Genomic DNA, 15,095 nt, shown 5'->3' with positions numbered 1-15,095 from the left:
CCCTGGCTCTGTGCATGACGCCTACATCCTGCGGAATAGCAGCATCCCGAATGTGATGGGTCCAGTCCAGCGGCACCATGTGTGGCTATTAGGGGACTCTGGTTACCCCAACCTGTCATGGTTATTGACCCCAGAACCAGGGCAGAGGAACGCTACAATGAGGCCCATGGGCAGACTAGGAGGGTGATCGAACGCACCTTCGGCCTCCTGAAGGCCAGGTTCAGGTGCCTCCATATGACAGGTGGTTCCCTATTCCACTCACCAAGGAAGGTGTGCCAGATCATCATCGCCTGCTCGATGCTTCACAATCTTGCTTTGCAATGCCAGGTGCCTTTTCTGCAGGAGGATGGTCCAGATGACGGTGTTGTGGCAGCTGTGGAGCCTGTGGACTGTGATGAGGAGGAAGCTGAGGAAGAAGACATAGACAACAGGGAGTCAGTCATACAGCAATATTTCCAGTGACACACAGGTGAGAACAATTTTTTTACTATTACATTCACTTTCACACTTTTACCTCTATCCTGTCTGTCAATTAGAAGCAGTATTTGGTAACTGAGTTGTACATTTCCAGTACGGTTTCACAGGTGTGGTTACCAACGTGTGTCATCTGCTTGCATCCTTCATGGACTTGTGATGTGTGACATAGGTATTTTGGCATTACATTTGAAAACGCATTTTGTCACTGTCATTGCTAATACACATTTTCAAAATCACAGACTGACTCCAGATTGTTTTGTGGTTCAAGGGTGTTTATTTAAGTGCCAATTATTGGAGGGGGTGGCAAAATGGTGATGGTGGAGGAATGTCCATGGCAGAGTCCAGTCTATTAGTCTCACAGGTGCACTGCCCATATGGGTTTAGGAAGTGGAGCTGGGGCAGTTCCAATCTGGACAGGGTAACAAAGTGAGACAGTGGGATGACAATCAGGGTGGTCTCATTTCCTGGCGGGGGTCTGGCCATCTTGCTCTGTCCTGTTCCTGGATCTCAGGGACCGCTTGCGGGGTGGTTCTCCATCTGCAGGGGGTGGGGTGCTGGTGTGGTGGTCCTGTGGCGGGGCGTCCTGTCGCGGGGCGTCCTGTCCACTAGCGCCGGCGGAGGTGGTTGGCAGTTCATCGTCCAGGCTCGTGTCAGGGTCCCCCTGGAGTGCCACGGTGTCCCTCATGGTCTTTTGTATGTCCTTCAGCACCCCTACGATGGTGCCCAGGGCGGAGCTGATGGTTCTGAGCTCCTCCCTGAACCCCAAATACTGTTCGTCCTGCAGGCGCTGGGTCTCCTGAAACTTGGCCAGGACCGTAGCCATCGTCTCCTGGGAGTGGTGGTATGCTCCCATGATGGAGGAGAGGGCCTCGTGGAGAGTGGGTTCCCTTGGCCTGTCCGCCCCCTGTCGCACAGCAGCCCTCCCAGTTCCCCTGTGTTCCTGTGCCTCCGGACCGTGTGCCCACTACCACTGCCCCCAGGTCCCTGTTGTTGTCGGGGTGGTGGGTTTTCCTGGGTTCCCTGTAGTGGTGGACACACAGATGCTTAATTTGTCCTGGGGACGGAGGTATGGGCCCGCTGGGTGGGTGCTGTGCTGGTGTTACCAGAGGGTGGAAGGTCAGTGTTGGGCTGTGCCTGTGCAAGGGGAACCGACTGTCCCGAGGCCCACGATGGTCCAGGCTGGTCATCTGGATCCAGTTGGCCAGAGCTGCTGTCGTCACTGTGGGCCTCTTCTGTGGGTGGAGTGGAGATGTCTGGACCCTCATGTGTGGTGACATTACGTAGTGGTCCTGCAGGGGTATAAGAGCATGATTATTGCATGTGTGTGTGTCATGGTGTGCAATGGGTGGGTGTGCGTGTACCCCAGTGGAAGCATTCCTGTGTGGGGGCTTGTGTGATGATGGTTGGGGCGGGTTGTTATGGGTATGTGCAGCGAGCATGCTTTAGTGATGGGTGTCCATGCTTAATTGTGTCATGCAGGGCTTGGTGTTGGGATGTGTGGTTTGTGTTATTAGTACATTAGTGAGGAGTTGGAGTGATAGGGGAGGGGGTGAGGGTGGGTGTGTGTGATAGCATGCAGGTAGGGTGGGGGATATGATAGTTAAGATTTAACTTACCAGTGTCCATTCCTCCACCGACTCCTCCGAGGACCTCTGGATGCATGATGGTCAAGACCTGCTCCTCCCATGTTGTTAGTTGTGGGGGAGGAGGTGGGGGTCCGCTGCCAGTCCGCTGAATCGCAAAGTTGTGCCTGGAGACCACTGAACGCAACTTCCCCCGTAGGTCGTTCCACCTCTTCCTGATGTCCTCCCGATTTCTTGGAAGCTGTCCCACAGCGTTGACCCTGTCGACGATTCTTCACCATAGCTCTATCTTCCTGGCTATGTAGGTGTGCTGCACCTGTGCTCCAAATAGCTGTGGCTCTACCCGTACGATTTCCTCCACCATGACCCTGAGCTCCTCCTCGGAAAGCCTGGGGTGTCTTTGGCGTGACATGGGGAGGTGTAGGTGATGTGTGGGGTGGTGTATGTGTTGATGAGTGTGGTGATGTGTGGTGGTGTGGGGTGTTTTGAGTGTGGATGTTGTATGGGTGATGGTGTTGTGTGCCTCTGTGTGGTGGGGTTGTCTATTGCTGTAGTCTCTGTCTGTCGCCTTCGTCTTCAGTTTTTGGTCGTAGGGGTTTGTGGGTGATGTGGGTATGTGTTTTATATCGTATTGGGTGTGTGGGAGTGTTGTTTGTATGTGTATCAGGTGCGTGTATTTTGAATTGTCCAATGTGGCGGTGTTTTGGAGATGTGTGTATTTTGAGCGCAGCGGTGTGTACCGCCAATGGAATACCGCGGTTGAAAGACCGCCGCATGGACTCGTGGGTCGTGATAGCATGTGCGTGTTTCTGTTGGCGTGACAGTGGAGGTTTTGTTTTCGCCAGTTTATCACTGACCTTTGTTGTGGCGGACTTGTGTGGGTGTCTGAATTTCGGCGGATTCCGTGCTGTAGGTCATAATCGCTGTGGCGGAATTCCGCGGCGGTGTATTGGCGGTCTTCTGCACGGCGGTACGTGCCTTTTACCGCCAATGTTGTAATGACCCCCTAAATCTTCCTTTTAATGGTCAAGTACTGTTTGGCAAGCATATTGAAGAGACATTGCAGTTTATTAAATCCGACACGAACAGGGCAGGATCTTTGGGTACACTCCAGTTTCCGAAGCCTTCCTTTTGACTCACAAGAGGTGGAATGCCTTCATATAGGGGAGGCTACCAGCAATTCAAATATCCGTTATTTCCTTCCTCCTCTCAGCAATTTCGTCAACATTACACCCAAAGGCAGCTACAACAAGTGGTGTACAGCAGGTCTGCTTCCAGGGGACAGTCAGCTCATCCAACTAAAGACTCGGCTCACAGAGCATGATGTCTCCAAGTCTGCGGCTACCTCCAACCCCCACTCCCCCCCGTGCCCCCCCCCCCCCCCCCCCCACCACCCCCCCAGAGCTTCTACAAAATTCCTTTCCTGGAAGGTTGCCCTCTGTCTTGCTCGGACATCCATCAGGCGTGTCAGTGAGATACAAGCACTTTCCATACTGGATCAGTTTTTACAGTTTAAAAAAGATAGAATATTCTTGCGCACTAATCCTCGTTTCATTACAAAGGTCCCCTCTGATTTTCATTTGAATGAGCCCTTAGTTTTCAGGACATTCTTTCCAAATCCTACAACTCCGGCGGAGAAGGTATTACACTCTTTAGACATTAAAAGATGTATTAAATTCTATTAGACAGGACTAAACCCATGTGTGGCTTTCAGTGCACCCAGACGGGGTCAACCGCTCTCTAAACAAAGCATTGCTAGATGAATCTCTTCAGCAATTCAGTTTTGCCATCAGCCGACGGGCAAGCCACTGCAAACATCTGTCCGTGTGCACTCAACACTGTTAGTTTCCTCTTCAGCAGGGCTGTTTGCAGGTGTACTGCTTCAAGACATTTGTAGATCAGCAACTTGGAAGAGCTGCCATACTTTTACTAGACATTACTTCTTGGAAGCATTATCTCAAGGAGAGGTAGCGGTGAGCCAAGCAGTCCTCAGGAATCTTTTTCAGTGAAGGTGAGCTACATCTTTCATCCCACCACCCTAATTTCAGGTATGCACATTGCCTATAGCAAAGATGTTTGCATTCTAAAATCTCATTACACTGTTGCCTATAATATGTAGAAATTGTATCTATGTATAGGTGTATTTTAACATGCGATTAATGTATGTATTGAACAAGAAAGATGCGTAAAACAAGGTTCATTGCTACTGCTTACTACTCTAATTCAAGCATGTGAATCTATGAAAGTTTCAATACTGGAGTAAGAAAATTAGTTACTTACCTGTAACTTTAGTACTCCAGTTTTAGAATCCATCATAGATTCATATGTGACCCACCCATCTCCCCTGAGAAGCTCACCTTCACCTCTCTTTTCCCTTTTATATCTTATACGCACTTGTGCTTAGAAAATCTGAGGTGCTGGAGCTTCTCTCAGGAAGGTTCTTAAGGGTGGTGTCGCCTGATTGGTGGACCCTGAAGTTTGGTCCTTTTTCTTAAAATGACTCTGATAGAGTGTTAAACTGAGAGGCTTAAGGGTCTTTAGGTTTGAACCTCTGTCAATACTACTTAATTAAGTATGCCGGGGGCTCCCATCTCGACTACGGGAAATGATTCAAGCGTGTGAATCTATGAAAGATTCCAATACTGGAGAACTAAAGTTACAGGTAAGTAACACATTTTCTTCTATGTAACAATGTTGAGGCTTAATATGATTCTTTATCTGGTAGCCAGTGGCTGGGTCCAGAATAACCACTTGTTCTTGTTGCCCATGTGATAATACCTCAATCCAGTCAGTATGTCCGGTTCGTTTTCTTTGCCCCATTTTTAAACAAATGCATTTCTCATCAATAAAAGATGGTTTGAGACTTTTGCAATCTGCTGATTTACTGGAAATTTGTTATGCTGTTGTGAGTTTTATTAGATCGGCCATAAAACTACAGAGGGCTTGTGGTAATGATATCTGAATGTAAAGATTGTTTTATTTCTATATGTGCATGCCATTGCCAAACTAAATGCACACTGCACTTTGTTGATGGAATTGGAACGTATTTTTCTGAGTTGATTTTCGACAAAATTGTGTTTTCAAAGATGTCTAATCCTATTTACATTGAACTAGAACTAACGTATTTGGTAGGCCGCCTGCTTCTTTGCACAGCTATATTGAGGAAATGGCTGTAATAGCTTACATTATTCACTATTTTGCACACTTTGTCTGTACAGTTTTTTTAGTTTTTATATTTGACTCAAATTCTTATAATCCATTTATGATCTGTTTCACCTTTCAAATGATTAATGATTGTAATGTTGTTTTTCTTGTACTTTTATGGTCTAAATTTAGACCGACTAAAGATATTTTGACTTAACTGGACTGCCTATTTTTACATTTCAAGTAGGCTGTTAACCCAAAAGCATCTTATGTTTCAAGCTGGAGTATATATTTTAAGCTCCTAACCTGCCTTATGTTTTTGGATTGCGATTAGCTCACGGTGTGTTCTACATGGATATAGAGTGATTGTAGTATCACGGAAAGCACTATTAAGTAGGTGATTGGCTGAAAAGAGTCTACATGATCAATAAGGTCTTTGCTGATCACAATAACCTGTTGAAGAATCTTGGTATTTGAGTACACTGGGGAAGGTCAACTTTTATGGTGTAGTGAAAAGGATAATTTCTTGTGGCCATTAGACAGAGATAAAAGTGTTTACTTTGGAGATGAGGTTTTCCCTAACATGTGGTAGTCAAATTTGGTTAGGAGATATATATTGTCTGAATCCTCCTAGTTCCAGTTGCCAGCTTGTGTATGAGGCAATATCAGGAGTGTTATGTTTATCGATGGCACTAAGAATCAGGTGGTTGTAAACCGATATATTGTCTTTACACAAAATGTACAGGACAATCTGAGGTAGTGGATCACGGGACAGTATGCTATAAAAGTGATTACTTTTAAGGAGGAGAGCATAGAAATATTGATAACTACAGATTTGCTTCTGCGAAGAGCTGATCTGGGAGAAGCAAAGTTGCAAATCGCTTGGTGAGATTTTAGGACTTCCCATTTAAACATTCTTAAGCTCTAAGCAGTGATATTTGCTTTGATGTTTTTTCTACCTATGATTTAAAAAAATGCTGTGAAAGCTGGCGTGGGGATAGAGATCATTAAAAACATGGTTTGTTGCTCCAGACACAACAGTAATGTCACAAAGCAGGGTGGGACAAGATCGTGCCCCTTGTTCAGGAAAGCTCAATGTCTGTGGTATTGAACCCTGAATACACTGTTGTCTCTGTGAACTCTTCATCTGCTAACTTGCTTGGAGAGAAAAAGACAAGCTGGCAGTACACTCAGAGTGCTCTGGGAAAAGCATAAGTGTGAGTTTAACAAGGTTGTGGACATTGTGTTAAGGTATTTCTTTTCAACATCAGACAAACATTGCCTTGCATCCAGGTGATTTAAAACAGGGTCTCAGAGGGTGCCTCTGTTGAGTGCTGAGTCAGATTAAAATTGTAAACACTTCATAGAAGAAGCTGGACTCCAAACAGGTTTGTTTCTGGCTGTCCAACGGTCCTCAAGAAAGGTCATGAAAGAGCATCACTTGGCTCCTTCCTGGGTCATAGACATGTGGCCCTGCCATGCATTTAGGGAAGACTACCAAACCCAGACGTGTTTGAACACTTGGGGGGTGATTCTAACATTGGCGGGCGGCGGAGGCCGCCCGCCAATGTTCCCCCTCCAAAATACCGCTCCGCGGTCAAAAGACCGCTGAGGGTATTTTGGGATTTGCCCTCGGCTGGCGGGCGGCCGCCAAAAGGCCGCCCGCCAGCCCAGGGCAAATCGACCTTCCCACGAGGACGCCGGCTCCGAATGGAGCCGGCGTAGTGGGAAGGTGCGACGGGTGCAGTTGCACCCGTCGCGTATTTCAGTGTCTGCTTTGCAGACACTGAAATACTTTGCGGGGCCCTCTTACGGGGGCCCCTGCAGTGCCCATGCCATGGGCATGGGCACTGCAGGGGCCCCCAGGGGCCCCGCGACACCCCCTACCGCCATTCTGTTCCTGGCGGGCGAACCGCCAGGAACAGGATGGCGGTAGGGGATGTCAGAATCCCCAAGGCGGCGCAGCATGCTGCGCCGCCTTGGAGGATTCTGACGGGCAGCGGAAAACCTGCGGGAGACCGCCGGTTTTCCTGCACTGACCGCGGCCAAAGCGCCGCGGTCAGAATGCCCTGGGGGGCACCGCCAGTCTGTCGGCGGTGCTCCCGCCGACCCTGGCCCCGGCGGTCTGAGACCGCTGGGGTCAGAATGACCCCCTTGGTACTTGGTGGACCCCTGGATATTGTGCTTAGATGACACCACTTTTTCCTACCTAATATTATCTGCACAATTCAGATATTTTTGTGGCTAAGAACTCTAGAATTTATGGGGAACAGCTAAACACCCACCACTAGGTGCTCCCACACATCTACCAATAAAAGCAGGACCTCACGTGTGGTTGGGACTAACATAACTGACAATAACAGGACAAATCTGTGACGTGTGATCTTCACTTGATCAAAATTTACCTATTTCTGTCACACTCAATTCGTACACCTGCAAATGTTGGATACTGTTGATATCAGGAGAAGTGTGGGAATATTAGATGGTAGGACCTTTGTCATTTGCCTGAAGTTCTGGAGTTTCCGGTCATAGAAAAATTAGAAAATTGGGATTTTTTTCTCCATACATTTTGTTTGTGGGGAATTCTGGGTACCTATTGGGATTCACACAGGCTACGGCACCATGGATACACCGGTCTCTGTAGTGTTCTGAAATGTCTTGGGTAAGATCACTTAGTGTGGCCAACACCAGACCAAGATACTGGAGACTTTGACCATGGAAACATTCCTTATCAAAACATTTCCTTGTGTCTAGTGTGTGGATTCCTGTTAACACTCATGGAAAAGCCACATCTGCGTACGCCACACTCAATTACCATTAAGAATGAAATGCTAAAAAACTGACGTGTCATGTTCAGTGCAACCTCCTGGTCAGCCATTTGGGGTGAGGCAAGTCTAGCACCCAGTGAAACGATCCTCAGGTACTGTAGCTGTTGAAGTATGGTTGTGGTATGTTTCTGTACTGTCCAGGGATGATGTCTGTGGCCAAAGACAGATAACATAAACTAGCATTTGCCTTTCAGGTGCTTTCCGAATTACCAAAAGGCACTGTACCAGGTTTATTCCCTGTGGGCACACAGAACCCTTTGGAATCCAATACATATCTGGTACCCTTGGTGTTCCTTGGAGACCCAGAGGAACAAAGTTGGGTTTTATTCTTGGCAGGCATATATTCCCCTGTGAGGGAGATTGCATAGAATATTTTGTAAAAAAGAAAAAAAAAAGGTCAAGCAACTGACAAACATGTTCAGCATATTCTAGATGACAGGTAGCGAGGGAGATCCGGCATGCACCGATATATTCCTTAGGTTGTACCAAATTGAATATATATATAGCCTATATAGTTTCCATTTATGGAGGTCATTACAATTCACAAATGCAACTTTAACCATGAACAACTGAAAAACAGCTGACTTAAAGAACTGCACACTATTTGGGCATACAGTGGTAACTTCCATCTTACACCCTTTATTGGTATGCTGTGCTTCATTCTGCTATTTATAATACATAAGCAACAAACAAGCAGCCAATTGCACATGCATATGTTGTGGATATGTGAGCAAATTGTTGCCAGACATCAGAAATGTTTGAAAATGACAAACATGCACTCCTTGAAGGTTATTTGTAAAGTAGCATTGTGCCTGCCTTCTGTCTTCTACGCCTAACATTGGTCAGTTATCTAAACTGCTGTTCTCTCCATCCATGACAATAGGTGAAAAGGTTGTTTTGCCCCGTGACCTGAATATATTACCGACTTTGCCCAAAATAATACTGAACACAGAACAACATATGGAGAGGTCAGAGCCAATAATCTGGGCTGTCACCTCATTGGAGAAACAGGTGTAAGGGGTCACCTGCAACTGTAACACATGCTAGGATCCTGGGGATTCTTGCTACCTTAAGGAGACAGTGCAGTGTTTTTCTTTTAAAAAGATGATGTGACCATGGCAACAGATTTTTTTCATTTTTGCTGTTTTAACAGGAGAACATAAAAATAGGTTGGCAAAGCAAAGCAGCTCTGTGTATTTTGATTTTATTTTTCTGGTGGGTTTTTAAATGTAATTTGTTGATTGCCTTAACACATTAGAAAAAACTAAAACAACTGACTTTGTATGTGCGTTTTTTCTCTTATGGTTAGAGACATGTATTTCTCTTTGTTTGAGTGTCCTTGGTCCTGCATAAGTAGAGATATTCTAATATGTATAAATGTTACTAAGGAGCACATGTTGCAGACTAGTCAGCACATTTATGTGTTAACAATTATGTAATAGCTTAAGCAGAAAATAATATGCAAACTATGCTTTCAGATTCTGAAGGATGGACACAGAGCCACACTAAAGACACCGAACGTGAGGTAAGGTTCTGGATATCTTTTGTAACCCTTCTGCTCCCTGGATGGGTCTCGTGCATCACTTTTTCCGTCCGATGAAATTTAACCCCTGGAAAAAAAAAATCTTTTTTTTCTGATGTTTCATAATTGTAACCTTCTTTTTAAAAGAAAAGAAAGTATTTATTCCAAGAGGCTATCTTTAGATTGATTTATCAATTTGCTCTTGAAACATTAGCGGTGTGCTATAACAATATGTACAAATTTTGATAAGTTCGTCCATGTAAGATCCCGCATTTGTTCACAAGAGACGTGGGCCTTGAATTCCACTGCACTGATAGTGTTTACTGAATTTACAAACCCTGCAATTAAAAAAAATCAAAAACTGCTTCATGCTGTATAGAGCTTTTCTGTTTATGCAGGAATGTGGAATTACTATCTCCTGACTCCCAGGACATGTCATTTGGGGTCAAAGACAACTTGTTTGCATGTTATTTGTGCCAATGGACATGTAGGTGCAACTTGCTGTATCATAAACCCTTACACTGCCACTTTACAGTATCACAGTATAGATCTGTGAAAGAAGATTGTCTGCAACTGAATTAGGATTTGTATCCATATGTGCAAGTTTGAACTTGGGTGTATAAGGGCTCAGAGTGTTACAAGTTGTTTTTCTTCGAAGAAGCTTTTTTGAATCACAAGATCGAGTGACTCCTCCTCTCGTGATAGTGCACAGGGGCATAAAGTCCTTTCTTAGATTGTTTTCTTTCAGCTGTCAGGTTCGGATGTGTTCCCTCTTGCTCTGGTAGATCTCTGTTCGGTACTATCTAAACTTCTCTAGCTTTCCTTTAAATGTCAGTATCGTTTTCGAACGCGTTTTTCTAACTACACTCGATCCAGTTGTATAGTCGGGAATGATTAAATGCCCTTTCGGGTGACCGGGCCTTCTCGAGCCTTCTCGGGCCTACTGCGTCACAGGCTCATGGATCGGACTCTGTTTTAATTCTGCCATCGTTGCAAGTTCCCCTACACCGACCAACACTCGGTGGGCAACCTCTGCCTCTCTCTTGATCACAAGGAAGAAACCTGTGAGGTGTGCTGATCCTTTCACTCAAGAAGATTCTGCTGGATCGGGGAGCGCGTCGGTTAGAGATGGCATTGAATTAGACCGAACATACGAGCAATATTTTCGGTGAGGAACATGAGCAGACTGCAGTTTCTATCGTAGAATCTGATTCCAACCGTGACTCCGATGAGGACAGCCAAATGATTCCTGCGGCATAGGACGTGAGATCGCCAGCCCCTTCCCATCAACAAAAAAATTTCAAAAAGTCATCACAATTGGTCTTGTGTCCACCCCTGCTTGCCGGCCATAGTCGGACCTGAAAGTTACATCTCGATGACCAGCCCTGGGGTTCAGCGTCGAAGAAGACCAAAATGCATTCAACCTAACAGACTGCCACGCCTGTTTCGGGATCGAGTCGGAAAGTGGAGGATTCCACCTAGTAGCCGAAGCACCCAAGCGCCTCTTCCTTCAGAGCTGAAAAAACGTACATCTGCTTCGGAGTCGACATTTTCGGTCCGATTGAAGCAGTTGGTCACCAAGCTTTCGGAGCTCAAAGCTGTGGGAAAGAAATATGCTCCATCTGTAGAAGAATCAACAGACATTAGGCCCATACTTGAAGTGATGGACCATAAACAACGAAAGATCCAAATTCATAAGGATACTGGAAAAATGATTGCCTCTCCTCCTTCTATAACCAAAAGGAAACTATCTTTCCAAGAAAGTTTGGAAACTGGGCTTTCACCTGCCAAAATCTTCAAACACAAGGAGAAACCAAAGGTAGTGCATCGGCCTTTACCACTGCGTTCTCCTTTGCTTCCCACTTCTCCAACACCTTCACCTACACAGTTTTCTATGCATGCTCCAGCCTCCTCACATGGGGATTATATGGGTGGCAATGCTTATACTGTAGACCCATTGGGATTTCTATGACCAAGACCCTATCTCATCTAATGACCCTGATCTATATCCCACTAGGCCATCTCCACCTGAAGACACCACAGCCTATAATCATGTTATTGCTAGAGCAGCCACATACCAGAATTTGCAGCTGCACTCAGATCCAATAGAGGGCGACTTTCTATTCAACACGCTTTGCTCTACACACAAAGAGTACCAATGTTTATCAGTGCTTCCAGGCATGCTAAAACATGCTGATGACATTTTTAAAGAGCCAGTAAAAGCTAGGGTACTCGCACCAAGAGTGGGCAAAAAATATAAAGCTGCACCATTAGATCCACTCTATATCACTCAAATATTGCCACCTGATTCCATTGTCGTGAGTGCAGCAAGAAAGAGGGCAAATAGTCAGTCCACCGGGGATGCTCCTCCCCCAATAAGGAAAGCCAGAAATTCAATGCAGCAAGCAAAAGAGTGGCAACTCAAGCTGCAAATCAATGGGGAGTTGCCAACTCCCAGGCTCTTTTAGCCAGGTACGATAGGGCCCATTGGGATGAGATGCAATAGTTCCTGCAATAGCTCCCACCGGAACACCAAAAAAGGGCCCTGCAGGTAGTTGCAGAAGGACATGCTATCTTCAATAACCAGAGAAGATCTGCCCTAGATGCAGCAGACACCACAGCTAGGAGTATAAACACTAGCGTAATGATAAGGAGGCATGTTTGGTTGCGATCCTTAGGATTCAAACCTGAGAACAGCAAGCGGTCCTTAATATGCCGTTTAACAAGCAACAATTATTTGGACCAGAGGTGGATACCACCATCGAAAAATTTAAAATTGACTCAGGCACAGCTAAGGCCATGGGTGCCCTTTATGCAGAACCTGTTCGAGATACTTTTCGCAGGCCTCAATTCGGAGGGGGTCTTAAACCCCAAACATCAGAGGCCTCTATGTCCCAACAAAAGCAGGGACAACAATATTACTCTAGATGATCTTTCAAAGGATCCTATAGAGGACACAGTTTTAAAGGTAAGGGAAAATCCACTGCCACAAAAGGTGCCTCCACCTCATCAAAGCAGTGACTTTCTCAGCATCCCCACACAGCACACATCTCCTGTGGGAGGAAGACTGTAGCATTTCTACTATCAGTGGCACAACATTACATCAGATCAGTGGGTACTGTCAATTATCCACAGTGGTTGTAGGAAGTTGGCTCTGTATGCACTATTTCAAAGTAAGGAATAGTATGCACAGAGTCCAAGGGTTCCCCTTAGAGGTAAGATAGTGGCAAATAGAGATAATACTAATGCTCTATTTTGTGGCAGTGTGGTCGAGCAGTAGGCTTATCAAAGGAGTAGTGTTAAGCATTTGTTGTACATACACAAGCAATAAATGAGGAACACACACTCAAAGACAATTCCAGGCCAATAGGTTTTTGTGTAGAAAAATATCTTTTCTTAGTTTATTTTAAGAACCACAGGTTCAAATTTTACATGTAATACTTCAAATGAAAGGTATTGCAGGTAGGTACTTTAGGAACTTTGAATAATCAAAATAGCATATACACTTTTCACATAAATCACATATAGCTATTTTAAAACTAGACAGTGCAATTTTCACAGTTCCTAGGGGGAGTAAGAGTTTGTTAGTTTTTTCAGGTAAGTAAACCACCTACGGGGTTCAAGTTTGGCTCCAAGGTAGCCCACTGTTGGGGGTTCAGAGCAACCCCAAAGTTACCACACCAGCAGCTCAGGGCCGGTCAGGTGCAGAGTTCAAAGTGGTGCCCAAAATGCATAGGCTTCTATGGAGAAGGGGGTGCCCCGGTTCCAGTCTGCCAGCAGGCAAGTACCTGCGTCTTGAGAGGGCAGACCAGGGGGGTTTTATAGAGCACCGGGGGGGACACAAGTTAGCACAGAAAGTACACCCTCAGCAGCACGGGGGCGGCCGGGTGCAGTGTGCAAACATGCGTCGGGTTTGTCGTTGAAATCAATGGGAGACCAAGGGGTCTCTTCAGCGATGCAGGCGGGGGGGGGGGGGCTCCTCGGGGTAGCCACCACCTGGGCAAGGGAGAGGGCCTCCTGGGGGTCACTCCTGCACTGGAGTTCCGATCTTTCAGGTCCTGGGGGCTGCGGGTGCAGAGTCTTTACCAGGCATCGGGATCTGGGAAGCAGGCAGTCGCGGTCAGGGGGAGCCTTGGGATTCCCTCTGCAGGCGTCGCTGTGGCGGCTCAGTGGGGGCAACTCTGGCTACTCACGGTCTTGCAGTCGCCGGGGAGTCCTCCCTGAAGTGTTGTTTCTCCACAAGTCGAGCCGGGGGCGTCAGGAGCAGAGTAGCAAGTCTCACGCTTCCGGCAGGAAACGCGGTTGTTTTAAAGTTGCTCATTTGAAACAAAGTTGCACCCTTGGGTGAACAGGGCCGCTGTCCTCGGGCGTTTCTTGGTCCTTCTAGAGCAGGGCAGTCCTCTGAGGATTCAGAGGTCGCTGGTCCCTGGGGAAATCGTCGCTGGAGCAGTGTCTTTAGAAGGGGGGAGACAGACCGGTAGAGCTGGGGCCAAAGCAGTTGGTGTCTCCGTCTTCTCTGCAGGGTTTTTCAGCTTAGCAGTCCTCTTCTTCTTAGGTTGCAGGAATCTAGTTTCGTAGGTTCTGGGGAGCCCCTAAATACTGAATTTAGGGGTGTGTTTAGGTCTGGGAGGGCAGTAGCCAATGTCTACTAGCCCTGAGGGTGGCTACACCCTCTTTGTGCCTCCTCCCAAGGGGAGGGGGTCACATTCCTATCCCTATTGGGGGAATCCTCCATCTGCAAGATGGAGGATTTCTAAAAGTCAGAGTCACCTCAGCTCAGGTTGCCTTAGGGGCTGTCCTGACTGGTCAGTGACTCCTCCTTGTTTTTCTCATTATCTCTCCTGGACTTGCTGCCAAAAGTGGGGGCTGTGTCCAGGGGGCGGGCATCTCCACAAGCTGGAGTGCCCTGGGGCATTGTAACACGAAGCCTGAGCCTTTGAGGCTCACTGCTAGGTGTTACAGTTCCTGCAGGGGGGAGGTGTGAAGCACCTCTACCCAGAGCAGGCTTTTGTTTCTGTCCTCAGAGAGCACAAAGGCCCTCACCACATGGGGTCAGAAACTCGTCTCTCAGCAGCAGGCTGGCACAGACCAGTCAGTCCTGCACTGAACAATTGGGTAAAATACAGGGGGCATCTCTAAGATGCACTCTGTGTGCATTTTTTAATAAATCCAACACTGGCATCAGTGTGGGTTTATTATTCTGAGAAGTTTGATACTCAACTTCCCAGTATTCAGTGTAGCCATTATGGAGCTGTGGAGTTCGTTTTTGACAGACTCCCAGACCATATACTCTTATGGCTACCCTGCACTTACAATGTCTAAGGTTTTGCTTAGACACTGTAGGGGCATAGTGCTCATGCACCTATGCCCTCACCTGTGGTATAGTGCACCCTGCCTTAGGGCTGTGAGGCCTGCTAGAGGGGTGACTCACCTATGCCACAGGCAGTGTGAGGTTGGCATGGCACCCTTAGGGGAGTGCCATGTCGACTTAGTCATTTTCTCCCCACCAGCACACACAAGCTGGCAAGCAGTGTGTCTGTG

At 46.8% G+C, this 15,095-nt stretch overlaps 1 protein-coding gene across 2 annotated transcripts in view; it reads left to right on the top strand.

Moving 5' to 3' along the window:
* Positions 1 to 15,095, top strand: part of LOC138285093 (leucine-zipper-like transcriptional regulator 1) — a 360,497-nt gene that overhangs the window by 162,882 nt on the left and 182,520 nt on the right. For both annotated transcript variants that reach the window (XM_069224618.1, XM_069224619.1), the window contains exon 5: positions 9,511 to 9,557. In XM_069224618.1, coding sequence (XP_069080719.1) covers positions 9,511 to 9,557 — 47 coding nt within the window. The remainder of the gene's footprint in view (positions 1 to 9,510; positions 9,558 to 15,095) is intronic.

The sequence above is a fragment of the Pleurodeles waltl genome, chromosome 3_1 (genome assembly GCF_031143425.1).
Source record: "Pleurodeles waltl isolate 20211129_DDA chromosome 3_1, aPleWal1.hap1.20221129, whole genome shotgun sequence".
NCBI classification, from domain to species: domain Eukaryota; kingdom Metazoa; phylum Chordata; class Amphibia; order Caudata; family Salamandridae; genus Pleurodeles; species Pleurodeles waltl.
The sequence above is the reverse complement of the archived record's forward strand: the minus strand, read 5'-3'. Positions and strand labels throughout refer to the sequence as shown.